Below are 12,554 nucleotides of genomic sequence, written 5' to 3'. Positions count from 1 at the left end.
TACGAAAAACATTACTAGAATGCTTTATACAAATGGAAAAGATTAAAAATATTTTAATGAATGTCCATAATTTTCAACGAATGTTTGGGGGAACCTCCCACTACTTGTCATATAGGGCATCACAATTTTTTCTTTCTTTTCTTTCATTTTCATTCATTCGAACTCAAAACATATGAAAATTATCTCTTTCAACCCTACGAACAAAACACTTTGATATAAATTGGGCAACATAGAGTACAAATTGAGTGAGAAAGATATGAACGGGATGAGGGTAACCCTATTTTAGATGAACCCAATCTTGAGCGAACCACGGCACCGGCCCAAACCCGCCGGCGATCTGGGAATAGACTCAAAACGCGCCCGAAACAAGATGTAAGGTTACATTCGTCTTTTCACACAATTCAAACAATATTTTCCGGACATCACCTTAACAAAATCACAAAAGTACAAGTGCCCGTACGCGATAAACTCACCTCCTCTCCACCTGACACCGCCACGCTCCTACCGGAACCACCATAATCCACCATCGATCCACTTCAACTGAACCACCATTATCAACCATATCACCGCCAGATCTAACAGGAGAAACCCGGGGGGATGGCTTCTTCGGAAGCCGATTCCCGTCTCATCAACAACATTTTAGTCCCTGCGCTAGAAAAAATCATCAAGAACGGTTCATGGCGCAAACACTCCAAGCTTGTTCGTCGGTGTAAATCCGTTCTCGGACGCATTACCTCTCCGGATAACCCTCCTCCTCCTTCCCCTATCTCCCCTTCCACCCCTCTCACCCCGGATGAGCCTCAATCAGGCGTCGACTTGTCGTTACAATTATCGTCTCCAGGCGTTCTACATGATTCCGGAACGAATGAATTAACCCTACCTGAATCGGAATTCATATTGTCCCCGATCATTAATGCCTGTTCTTCGGAAACTCTCAAGATCGTAGAGCCAGCGTTGGATTGTATACAGAAATTAATCGCGCATGGTTGTTTACGCGGCGAATCGGATACCACCGGTGGACCGGATGCGAAGCTTTTAGCAAAACTGATCAATTCCGTTTGCAAGTGTCATGAATTAGGCGACGAAGGTGTAGAGTTGTTGGTTTTGAAGACAATTTTATCTGCAGTGACATCAGTGTCGCTGAGGATACACGGTGATAGTTTGTTACAGATCGTGAGGACGAGTTATGATATCTATTTACAAAGTAAGAATGTTGTTAATCAGACTACGGCTAAGGCATCCTTGATTCAGATGCTTGTGATTGTGTTTAGGAGAATGGAGGCAGATTCTTCAACGGAGCTTGTTCAGCCGATTGTAGTGGCGGAGCTCATGGAGCCAGTAGAGAAGACAGAAGATAGTGATGGAACAATGACAATGGTTGTTCAAGGGTTTATCAGTAAGGTTATGCAGGGAGTGGATGGGGTTATAAATCCCGGGTCTCCTGTAACATCAAACACGAATGTAACTGTAGTGCATGATGGGGCGTTTGAAACAAAGACATCAACAATGGAGTCAACAAATCCAGCTGATATGTTGGATTCTACAGATAAAGATATGTTGGATGCGAAGTATTGGGAGATTAGCATGTATAAGTCAGCATTGGAGGGAAGGAAAGGAGAATTAGTAGAGGTGGAAGGAGACAGAGATGATGACATAGAGGTTCAAATTGGGAATAAACTGAGAAGGGATGCTTTTTTGGTCTTTAGAGCTCTTTGTAAGCTATCTATGAAGACGCCTCCAAAAGAGGCTTTAGCAGACCCACAGTTGATGCGAGGGAAGATTGTTGCCTTGGAGTTGCTAAAGATCTTGTTGGAGAATGCAGGTGCTGTTTTCAGAACTAGTGAAAGGTATGTCACCCATGTTTATTGTCATTTTAGATGACGTTAAAACTGGGATGGTTTTTGATTTTCATGATATGTGGTTAGGAATTTAGGGTTTATGTTTTATTGTACCAATTTTTAGAAGAATACATGTTAGTGTATGGATTAGCATAGGCTTTAGATCCGCTTTATGATTTTATGTGTAAAAAACTCCAACGTACAAGAGATTCTCCAACATCTTGGTATCATGGTATCAGAGCCATGTTTGCATGGCTTCAAAATGGGTCACATACAGATGTGGGCCTTATATGGGTCACAAGTTGTTTGGGCCTTGGTAGAAAGTGGATACTAAGAAAATACTCCCCAACAATTTCTCCAAGATAAAGAAAATAAAAAGAGAGATAGCAAAGCCTTATTCTTTGTATTTCAAGCAGTAGATGGAACATGGCATCCGAAATAAATAATCTGAATTTTCGGATTCGGATACAAATAGTATTTTTCTAAATTTTTGGATATTTGATATCCGAAAAAATTATTTTTTTAATTATATTGTACATATTTTTTGTTTTCAAAATATAATAGATTTGGATGTAGTTTAGCGACTTTCTTTTAAATATTTGTTATTTAAAAACATTTTTCACTGTAACTTGGTATATTTCACATAATTGGTTAATTCGTCAAATTAAAAAGAAAACATTTTTGGTTTATGGTGTATAATATCTAAATAAAGAGACTGTTGTCAAGACTAAGGCCTTGTTTGTTTTTCTACAAAACTACTTTTTGAGCACTTCTTCCTTCTGGCGGGTAGACGTTTTTCAAGGGCACGTCTTCTTCCGCAAACATGGAAAAAAACAAAAGACATTTAATCACTTCCAAAACAAAGAAAGGGGACAAAAAGACTTATAGTCATGCTAGTTTCTGTTTGTTCTTCATACTTGGCTATTGGCTACTTTTTTTACTAGTTAGACTTCTTTTTTATTAAAGGTGTAGTTCAATCTTATGTATTTACATTCCAAATGTAAGTTCTCCACTTTCGAGTTCTCATATTACTTGTTATCCAGTCTTTCGATCTTTTTGTTGCAAAATTTAGTGTGTTTTTATACATTATAATAACTCGAGGCATCCGATATTTTTATGCTGGAAATCTGAAAAACCCCTTTAAAACTTTGTTAATATTTGTGGCTTGACTTGTCTTTTTTTATTGGAACAGATTTTTGGGCGCCATTAGACAGTATTTATGCCTATCACTACTGAAGAACAGCGCATCAACCCTTATGATTATATTTCAGCTCTCTTGCTCGATTTTCATTAGCCTCGTGTCAAGATTTAGACCTGGATTGAAGGCAGAAATTGGAGTCTTTTTCCCTATGATTGTTCTCAGAGTTCTAGAGAATGTTGCTCAGCCTAATTTTAAGCAGAAAATGATTGTATTGCGGTTTCTTGAAAGGCTCTGTGTTGATTCACAGATCTTGGTAGATGTTTTCATCAACTATGATTGCGATGTTAATTCATCTAACATATTTGAAAGGTATAAATCTTGAAATTTTTTAGCATCTCCAACACAATACCAAATCCCATTTTCAAAGCCATATTTGGTGTAAATGTGCTCCAACCCAACACCGTTTATTACATTTCTTCTTATTAGAAAGCATTGCAGTTGAAAAATCTTCCTATTTATAGCAATGGCATGCAAATAAAAAGCCATTTTTGCAGATATAATTTGGTAGATTCTTTAAAGTATAATGTCTCGTTAAGATTTTTTTATATATATTAAATTTTCCTTTTTATATTTCAAACTTATTTTATCATAAACTAAAATAATACATTAATTATATATCAATATATTATTTTGGTTATAATTGTCTAATGATATAATTTTAATAAAAAAAGATGCGCGTCAAATTTGTAAAAAGCTAATAACTACAAGGGTTGCTTATAAAAATCTATATAAATTATGAAAAAGGAATATACCTAAAACATTCTTTTGTTGTTAAAAATGGTGTAACCACTATATGTACCAAAAGTTACACCATTTTGATGCAAAAGAAATGGTGTAATGGGTTGTAGCTTTAAAATCTTAATCAGATTTTTTTGATACAATGGATTGTTAAACATTAAAATTTCTGAGCTACTTATATAACCTTGTTGTGGGCATTCTGTTTTTTTTTTTTTTTTTTCTATAATTATTTTACAGAATGGTGAATGGGCTTCTGAAAACCGCTCAAGGTGCGACACCTGGAGTTAGCACTTCACTTTTACCACCTCAAGAAGCAACCATGAAGCTTCAAGCTATGAAGTGTTTAGTGGGTATTTTAAAGTCAATGGGTGATTGGATGAACAAACAGTTACGAATTCCTGATCCTCATTCTGTAAAAATATCTGATGTGCCTGACTACACTCGTGAAATGAGAAATTCAATAATGGAAAATGGGGTTGCAATTGAACACGAGCCTCTTGATGGATCAGATCCTCATTCAGATGCTTCCAATGAAGTTTCAGATGCTTTAACAATCGAGCAACGTCGTGCTTACAAGCTTGAATTTCAGGTACATGTTTTGAAGCAACTCCATATTTATATATTTTGCATTGCATTTTTGAAGCTTACTTATTTATTGCTAGTATTCATTCAATATTTAACTTCTTACCCTTGCTCCTCTTTACTTTCTGCTTTATTGTTTGTATCTGCTTTTTACTTTCAGCTTTATTGCTTGTATCTGCTTTTTTACATTCAACTTTATTGCTTGTATCTGCTTTTTTACTTTCAACTTTATTGCTTGTATCTGCTTTTTTACATTCAACTTTATTGCTTGTATGTGTTTTTTTTTTTACTTTCAACTTTATTGCTTGTATCCGTTTTTTTTACTTTCAGCTTTATCGTTTGTTTTTTTATTTTTTTATTTTTTTTTTTACTTTCAGCTTTATTGCTTGTTTCTGCATTTTTACTTTCAGCTTTATCACTTGTATCTGCTTTTTTATTTTCAGCTTTATTGCTTGTATATGCTTTTTTACTTTCAACTTTATTGCTTGTATCTGCTTTTTTACTTTCAACTTTGTTGCTTGTAACTGCTTTTTTATTTTCAGTTTTATTGCTTTTATTTGCTTTTTTACTTTCAGCTTTATTGCTGGTATTTGTTTTTTTTACTTTCAACTTTATTGCTTGTATCTGCGTTTTATTTTCAGCTTTATTGCTACATCTTATCCTGCTCCTATGGGATTTAGGACTCCTTGTTGTTATATATTACCATAAATCTAATGTAAGATTAATGGCAGGAAGGTATATCACTTTTTAATAGGAAACCCAAAAAGGGAATTGAATTCTTGATCAATGTGAATAAAGTGGGAAGTTCACCAGAAGAAATAGCAGATTTCTTAAAAAACGCTTCTGGTTTGAGTAAAACTTTGGTTGGTGATTATTTGGGGGAAAGGGATGATTTATCATTGAGAGTAATGCATGCGTATGTTGACTCCTTTGACTTTGAAGAAATGGAGTTTGATGAGGCAATTAGAACCCTTTTAATGGGCTTTAGGTTGCCTGGTGAAGCACAAAAGATTGATAGGATTATGGAAAAGTTTGCAGAACGTTATTGTATATGCAATCCAAAGGCATTCATTAGTGCTGATACAGCCTATGTTCTTGCTTACTCTGTTATAATGCTGAATACTGATGCTCACAATCCCATAGTCAAGAATAAGGTATATTTTATTTTCATCTCATTCTTCATAAATCATAAATAAAAAAAGGGTTAAAAACAGTAAAGTGACGATTTGCTAAGTTTTGTAGATGTCAGCTGATGATTTTATAAGAAACAATCGGGGGATAGATGATGGAAATGATTTACCAGAGGAGTTTCTGAGGTCATTGTTTGAACGAATATCAAGAAATGAGATTAAAATGAAAGAAGATGATTTAGCCCTTCAACAAAGGCTTTCTGTTAGTTCAAACAAGATTTTGGGTCTTGACAGTATATTGAATATTGTGGTGCGCAAGACAGCTGAAGAAAATCATACCAGTGAAGATCTTATGCGACACATGCAAGAACAATTTCAAGAAAAAGCACGGAAATCTGAGTAAGATCACTCATCTCTCTCTTTTTTTTTTTAAATATTTTTTTTATAAGTGGCTATAAAAATCGACTTGCTATCTCTCATGTATTTTACATCTATCTTTTATCTACATTAATGCTTATTCTGTTGCTAGTATGTTTTTTTTTCATGTACATCATTGTACAGCATAGGTGCTTGATATATATCGTTTAGGGTTAAATGCAAGAAATAGCAATAAAGTTTCATGTTATTTATTTATTTATTTATTTGTATTATAGCATCCTACTTTTTGTTTTCTTTTCCAATTACAATATTATATTTTGAAAAATTTACCCAATTATAGCAAGCTCTTTCAAATACCAAGAAAATTTCACTATGGGTAGATTTTTCAAAATACAACATGTCTGAATAACAAAAATTTGAAAGTGCAATTTGGGTAGTTTATTTTTCAAATTACAATGCATTAATAAGGAAAAAAAAAGTTGTAAATACAATGCTATAATAGAATGAAATGAAAGTTGGATGCTATATTCGACTCAAATAGATAAAAATCATTCTGTCACATGTTACACTCTAATTCATTTCGCCACATGTCATTTTTTGGTTATTTTAAATTAAAAATTTTCCATGTCATTTTATGGTTTTTTCCATTTTATTAAATTTTGTGTATATTTAAAAGTAATAATTGTAATAAATGTGATAATAAATTGATATCAATTTTATTAATACAACTTTCCTTCTAATTTTAAATTTCTAAATGGAAGCCAAATTATTTCTTTTGTTTATTTATTTATTTATTTTTTAAAAAATGAACAATTCAATTTCAATAATTCAATATTTTTCTTATTTTCCTTTTAAATTCAAACATTCTAAATGTTTAGACCTTCATATATATATATATATATATATATATATATATATATATATATATATATATATATATATATATATATATATATATATATATATTGATAAATTCGTGTAGTACACAGGTCTCACAACTACTAAACAAATAAATGGAAGTATATTTTGTTTAAGGTTGAATGCATTGTACATCCATGCATTCTTTTTATTATTTCATCCTACTTTCGTTTCTTTTTCTTTACAACATTGTAGTTTGTCAAATCTACCCAATATATATCAATGTCATCCAAATATCGGAATAGATTTTTCAAAACACAAAGTCGAAATAAGAAAAATTGGAGGTAGGATGATGCCTTAATAAGGAGGAAAAAGTGAAAGTAGGATGCATGTTGCTGCTTATTCATTAACTTGTGTTATGAATTTGTAGGTCAGTTTATTACGCTGCTACAGATGTTTTTATACTAAGATTGATGCTAGAGGTGTGTTGGGCTCCTATGCTTGTTGCTTTTAGTGTTCCTCTTGATAAAAGCGATGAAGTCATTGTTATCACTCAATGTTTGGAAGGATTTCGTCATGCAATTCATTTAACAGCAGCCATGTCCATGAAGACTCATAGAGATGCTTTTGTCACTTCACTAGCAAAGTTCACTTGCCTTCATTCACCAGCCGATATAAAACAGAAAAACATCGATGCCATCAAGGTTCTTTAATCAACCATTCCCCTTTTTATTTCTTTTTAAAACCTGAAATACCAATTCACTTTCTTTCATTAATGGCTACAGGTGATAGTTACAATTGCAGATGAAGATGGTGATTATCTACAAGAAGCATGGGAACACATTCTAACATGCATCTCACGTTTTGAACACTTACATCTATTAAGAGAAGGGGCCCCACTAGATTCCGCTTTCTTTTCACACGAATCAGGAACAAAGTCAAAACAAAAAAAGTCAAACGTCCTTCCGGTTCTTAAGAAAAGAGGGGCTGGAAGAATCCATCATCAGGCAGCAGCTGCAGCAATTAGAAGAGGTGCATATGATAGTTCAAACATTGGTGGTGATACTTCTAGTGGAATTACATCAGAACAAGCTTATAATTTGGTATCTAATTTGAATATGTTGGAACAAGTTGGTGAAATGAGTCGTGTGTTTACAAATAGTCAGAAACTTAATAGTGAGGCGATTGTTGACTTTGTCAAAGCGCTTTGTAAGGTGTCTATGGGGGAGCTACAGTCTACTTCTGCTCCACGGGTTTTCAGCCTAACAAAGATAGTTGAAATCGCGTATGCTTCTTCTTACTTCCTATTCTTTTCTTGAAGTAATTTTATTTTAGGTTGTGTTTGTATGAAGGAATGGAATGGTTCGTTCCATTGCTGATGGAATGGAATTGACCATTCGTAAAGAATTGTGATTCCTTCCAATTTGTTAATTTTCTGTCTTTAGCGAAGCTGTGTTTTTTTTTATTCTTCTTCTCATTCCGGTCATGGAGTTTTCATTTATGTAAATTTTAATTTCAGTTTAAAAAAAAAGTTTCGTGATTTTAATAAAGTTATATATTGTTATCTAAAAGTAAGGGTTTTATGCAGAAAAATCTCATTATTTTGGGAAAATCTTTTGATTCAGTCCTAACGTTTTTTTTAATAGAAGAGTCCCGATTATTTAATATTTTGCCGATATTAACGAAAAAGTCTTTATTTTAATTTTAACATGAACTGACAAATTAAATTATCTGGACTTTTCTTTTCAAAAAAAAAAAAAACATTAGGACTTATATAATGTTTAAAAAAACGTTAGGACTTATATTTTAACAGTAACCAAATTTTTTTTTTACTTATTTGAGTTTTAGTGAGCTTATATAATGCTCAAATTTTGTATTTTTGGTATAATGGAATTGGAATTGTGTACTCCATTGGAATGAAAAAAAAGATTTTGTTTTGCTAGATGGAATAGAATAGTGAGCTTAATTTTCTTTTTTTAGCCACTGCGGTGGCTTTTTCTATTTCCATCTTTCAATGGAAATGAAAAAATCGTAATATACAACTCTTTTTTATTTATGTAGATTTTTTATGGTACAAATATTAAAGAAAAATGATAATTATACAGTATTTTTCTAAAACTAATCGAAATTTTCTTTTATCATCACTGTATTTGGGTTTTATTGACCTTATATTATGTTTGATTTTGTATTTATGTAAATAAAGTTCATTACTTATGATAATATATATATATATATATATATATATATATATATATATATATATATATATATTTCTTTATTTTTCAGGCACTATAACATGGAGCGAATCCGGCTTGTTTGGACAACTATCTGGAATGTACTTTCTGAATATTTTGTGACAATAGGCTGTTCTGAAAACCTCTCAATTGCAATATTTGCAATGGATTCTTTACGCCAGCTGTCAATGAAGTTTTTGGAGAGGGAAGAATTGGCTAATTATAATTTTCAAAACGAGTTCATGAAACCTTTTGTGATTGCTATGGGTAAAAGTAGTGCTGTTGAGATCAGAGAATTAATAATCAGATGTGTCTCTCAAATGGTTTTATCCCGCGTCAATCATGTCAAATCAGGATGGAAAAGCATGTTTATGGTATACTCTCTTACCTAATCTCTCTACATGTTTATTTCTTTTTATTACAATTCTAATTGTTGCAACATTTGCCAGGTGTTCACAACAGCAGCATATGATAAACATAAAAACATTGTACTTCTTGCATTTGAAGTAACTGAGAAGATAGTTCGAGACTATTTCCCGTATATAACTGAGACAGAAACAACTGCTTTTACAGATTGTGTAAATTGTTTGATTGCATTCACAAAGAGTAAATCCAACACTGATATTAGTCTCAGTGCTATTGGATTCCTTCGTTTATGTGCTTCAAAACTGGCTGAAGGAGAAATTGGATTTTCAAGAAATAAAGAGAAAGAAGGTTCTGAAGTTTTGCAATCACCAAGTCGTGTGAGATCCCCACATCAAGGAAGGAAATTTGAAAATGGGGACTTGTTGGATAAAGAAGATCTTCTTTACTTCTGGTTTCCATTATTGTCTGGTAAGAGTAAATAATATTTTACTTCTTGATGATGAAAACCAGTTTGCTTATTGTTTTTGTGGAAGTTATAAAAAAGAAAAAAGTTTGATTTATGGTTTTTACAATTTGTTCAAAATTACTCATTTTCGAAAACTCAATGCTCATTTGGTGCTTTTTGAAGAAACAAGGTTAGTTTGTAATGGAAAACCAAGCATCATGGTTCAAAATATATGGGTGAAATGCAAGAAATAGGAATGTGCTTTTTTTTTTTTTTTTTTTTTTTTTTTTTTTTGTTTCTTTAGTATATCCTATTAGAGCATTTTACTTTGGAATTCTACTTAACTACAGCCATGTCATTCTAATACAAAGTAATTTTCTCTGCTATAATTGCGTAGATTTTTTCAAAGTAAACTGCCTTGATAAAAGAAGTTTCAAAGCACAATATAATAATTTGGTAGACTTTTTAAAGTACAACACAAATAGAAAGAAAGTATAATATTGTAATAGAAAAAAGAAAGTATGGCGTTATGTTAAACAAATAAACGAAAGTATGTTGCTATTTCCTCCCTCTAGCTCATCAAAATATGGGTGGAATGAAAGAAGTAGCAAAAATACTTTCATTTATTTGTTTACTATAACATCCTATTCTCATTTCTTCCTATCATTGTAGATACTCGGAGAAATCTACTAAATTGTTACCTTTATCATCAAAGACAAAGCAATTTCCACTGCTATACTTGGATTAAAAAAAAAAAACACAAACTACAATGCCATATTTTGGTGGATTTCTTAAAGTACAATGCTTTGATAAGAAAAAAAAAACAAACTTGAATGTACAATACTTTAACAACCGAAAGAAATGAGAAAGAATCATGCTATAATAAACAAATAAACAAAAATACGTTGCTATTTCTTGCATTTATCCCTTCGAATATAGGGTAATTGCAAGAAATAGCAACAAACATTCATTTATTTGTTTATTATAACATCCTGCTTTATTTCTTTCTATTATAACATTGTTTTCAATTTTATTCCTCAGGGCTATCTGAACTTAGCTTGGACCCACGATCTGAAATCAGACAAAGTGCTCTCCAAACACTATTCGAAACCCTAAAAACCTATGGACACCGCTTTTCCTTACCCTTATGGGAAAGAATATTCGAATCCGTATTATTCCCAATTTTTGATTACATCCGATACGCAATCGATCCATCTAATGATCACAACCCTCCATCCAAAAAACTAATCATCGGTCACGATGAACAACAAGAACTCGATCTCGATCAAGATCCATGTTCATGGCTATACGAAACCTGCACACTTTCACTCCAATTAATCGTCGATCTCTTTGTTAACTTCTATCATATTATTAGCCCGATTTTAAAGAAAATCATGAATTTATTATTAAATTTTATAAAACGACCTCATCAGAGTCTTGCGGGGATTGGAATTGCTGCGTTTGTGAGGTTGGTGAGTAATGCGGGTCAGCTCTTTGATGATGATGATGATAAATGGGTTGAAGTTGTTTTCAGTTTGAGAGATGCGGCTTATTTCACACTTCCTGATTTTGAATTTGTGTTTAATAATAATAATAATAATAATAATAATAATAATAATAATGTGGAAAGTGGGGAGAATGGGAGCAATAGCAATGTGCTTTTGTTTGGTGCGATTTCCAATGTTAAATGTCGGGCAGCCGTTCAGCTTTTGTTGATACAGGTAAGTTTTTTTAGTTTTTTATTTTTTTAAATGTTTTTTCGGGTTGGATACTTTTGTAGAAAAAAGTATCCAGTTATATTATTATTATTATTATTATTTAAAATTTTAATGTTGGCAGGCAATTAGCGAGATCCAAAACATGTATCGATCTCAACTATCAATAAAAAACACCATGATTCTTTTTCAATCAATCCACAAAATCGCAAACCACTCTCACAACATAAACACAAATCTCGCCTTACGTTCAAAGCTCCAAGAACTCGGATCCATGACCCAAATGCAAGATCCGCCATTACTCCGGCTAGAAAACGAATCCTACCAAATCTGCCTCACATTCCTACAAAATCTCACAACCGATAAACCCCCAAATCCACAAGTCGAATCCTACCTTGTTGACCTCTGTCACCAAGTCCTCGAATCTTACGTGGACATAGCACGTCCTGTGCAAATTACGAATTTGCCCTTCAACCATTGGTTGATACCTTTAGGGTCCGGGAAGAAAAGAGAACTCGCGGCTCGTGGGCCCCTTATTGCCACTACCCTCCATGCGGTCAGTAGTTTAAGGGATTTTGAGTTTGAGAGGAATTTGAAACGCTTTTTTCCGTTGGTTTCGAGCTTGATTAAATGTGAGCATGGGTCGAATGAGGTACAGGTGGCGCTTAGTGATATGCTTAGTTTGTCTGTGGGTCCCATTCTTCTTCGGTTATGTTGAAAATGGTTATTTTTATTTATTATTCTACATTTTTTATTTAATTTGAAATATAGTTCATAGCTTATGAAGGGTTTTCGGGATTAGATCGGTAGAATGGTTAGCTTTGATGAGGAATTTTGTTGTATCTTATTATTCTACATTTTTAATTTAATCTGAAATAATATTTTATCATCTTCTTGCTGTTTTTGTAAATACCTTAACATTCATAGAAATGCTTTATTTATTCTTTCCAAGTGTGTCGAGAGTTCTTTTCAAATATTTATTTAAAAAAACAGACCAAAATGCAAATATTTCTTGTTAAAAAAAGACCGAAATGCAAATGGTATTTGGTGATATATATATATATATATA

At 32.6% G+C, this 12,554-nt stretch overlaps 1 protein-coding gene across 1 annotated transcript; it reads left to right on the top strand.

The window, feature by feature from the left end:
• The first annotated feature begins 204 nt into the window (after nt 1-204).
• On the top strand, nt 205-12,310 carry LOC145037884 (brefeldin A-inhibited guanine nucleotide-exchange protein 2-like). The gene is made up of 11 exons (XM_078986633.1): nt 205-1,847; nt 3,031-3,348; nt 4,015-4,366; nt 5,091-5,513; nt 5,602-5,888; nt 7,156-7,429; nt 7,511-8,010; nt 9,012-9,333; nt 9,409-9,793; nt 10,812-11,491; nt 11,610-12,310. The coding sequence occupies exons 1-11, from the start codon at nt 598-600 to the stop codon at nt 12,201-12,203; spliced, it is 5,385 nt and encodes a 1,794-aa protein (XP_078842759.1). The 5' UTR covers nt 205-597; the 3' UTR covers nt 12,204-12,310.
• The last annotated feature ends 244 nt before the right edge of the window (nt 12,311-12,554 follow it).

The sequence above is a fragment of the Lactuca saligna genome, chromosome 3 (assembly GCF_052625555.1).
Source record: "Lactuca saligna cultivar CGN05327 chromosome 3, ASM5262555v1, whole genome shotgun sequence".
Taxonomy (NCBI): Eukaryota; Viridiplantae; Streptophyta; class Magnoliopsida; order Asterales; family Asteraceae; genus Lactuca; species Lactuca saligna.
Note: the sequence above shows the minus strand (reverse complement) of the source record. Positions and strands in the feature narration are given on the sequence as shown.

Bases quoted from the DNA above. Each gene is read 5' to 3' on its own strand.
- LOC145037884 (XM_078986633.1), top strand. From the start codon at position 598: ATGGCTTCTTCGGAAGCCGATTCCCGTCTCATCAACAACATTTTAGTC. The intron at 9,334-9,408 runs GTATACTCTCTT...AACATTTGCCAG, and splicing joins GATGGAAAAGCATGTTTATG to GTGTTCACAACAGCAGCATA. The intron at 11,492-11,609 runs GTAAGTTTTTTT...TAATGTTGGCAG, and splicing joins TTCAGCTTTTGTTGATACAG to GCAATTAGCGAGATCCAAAA.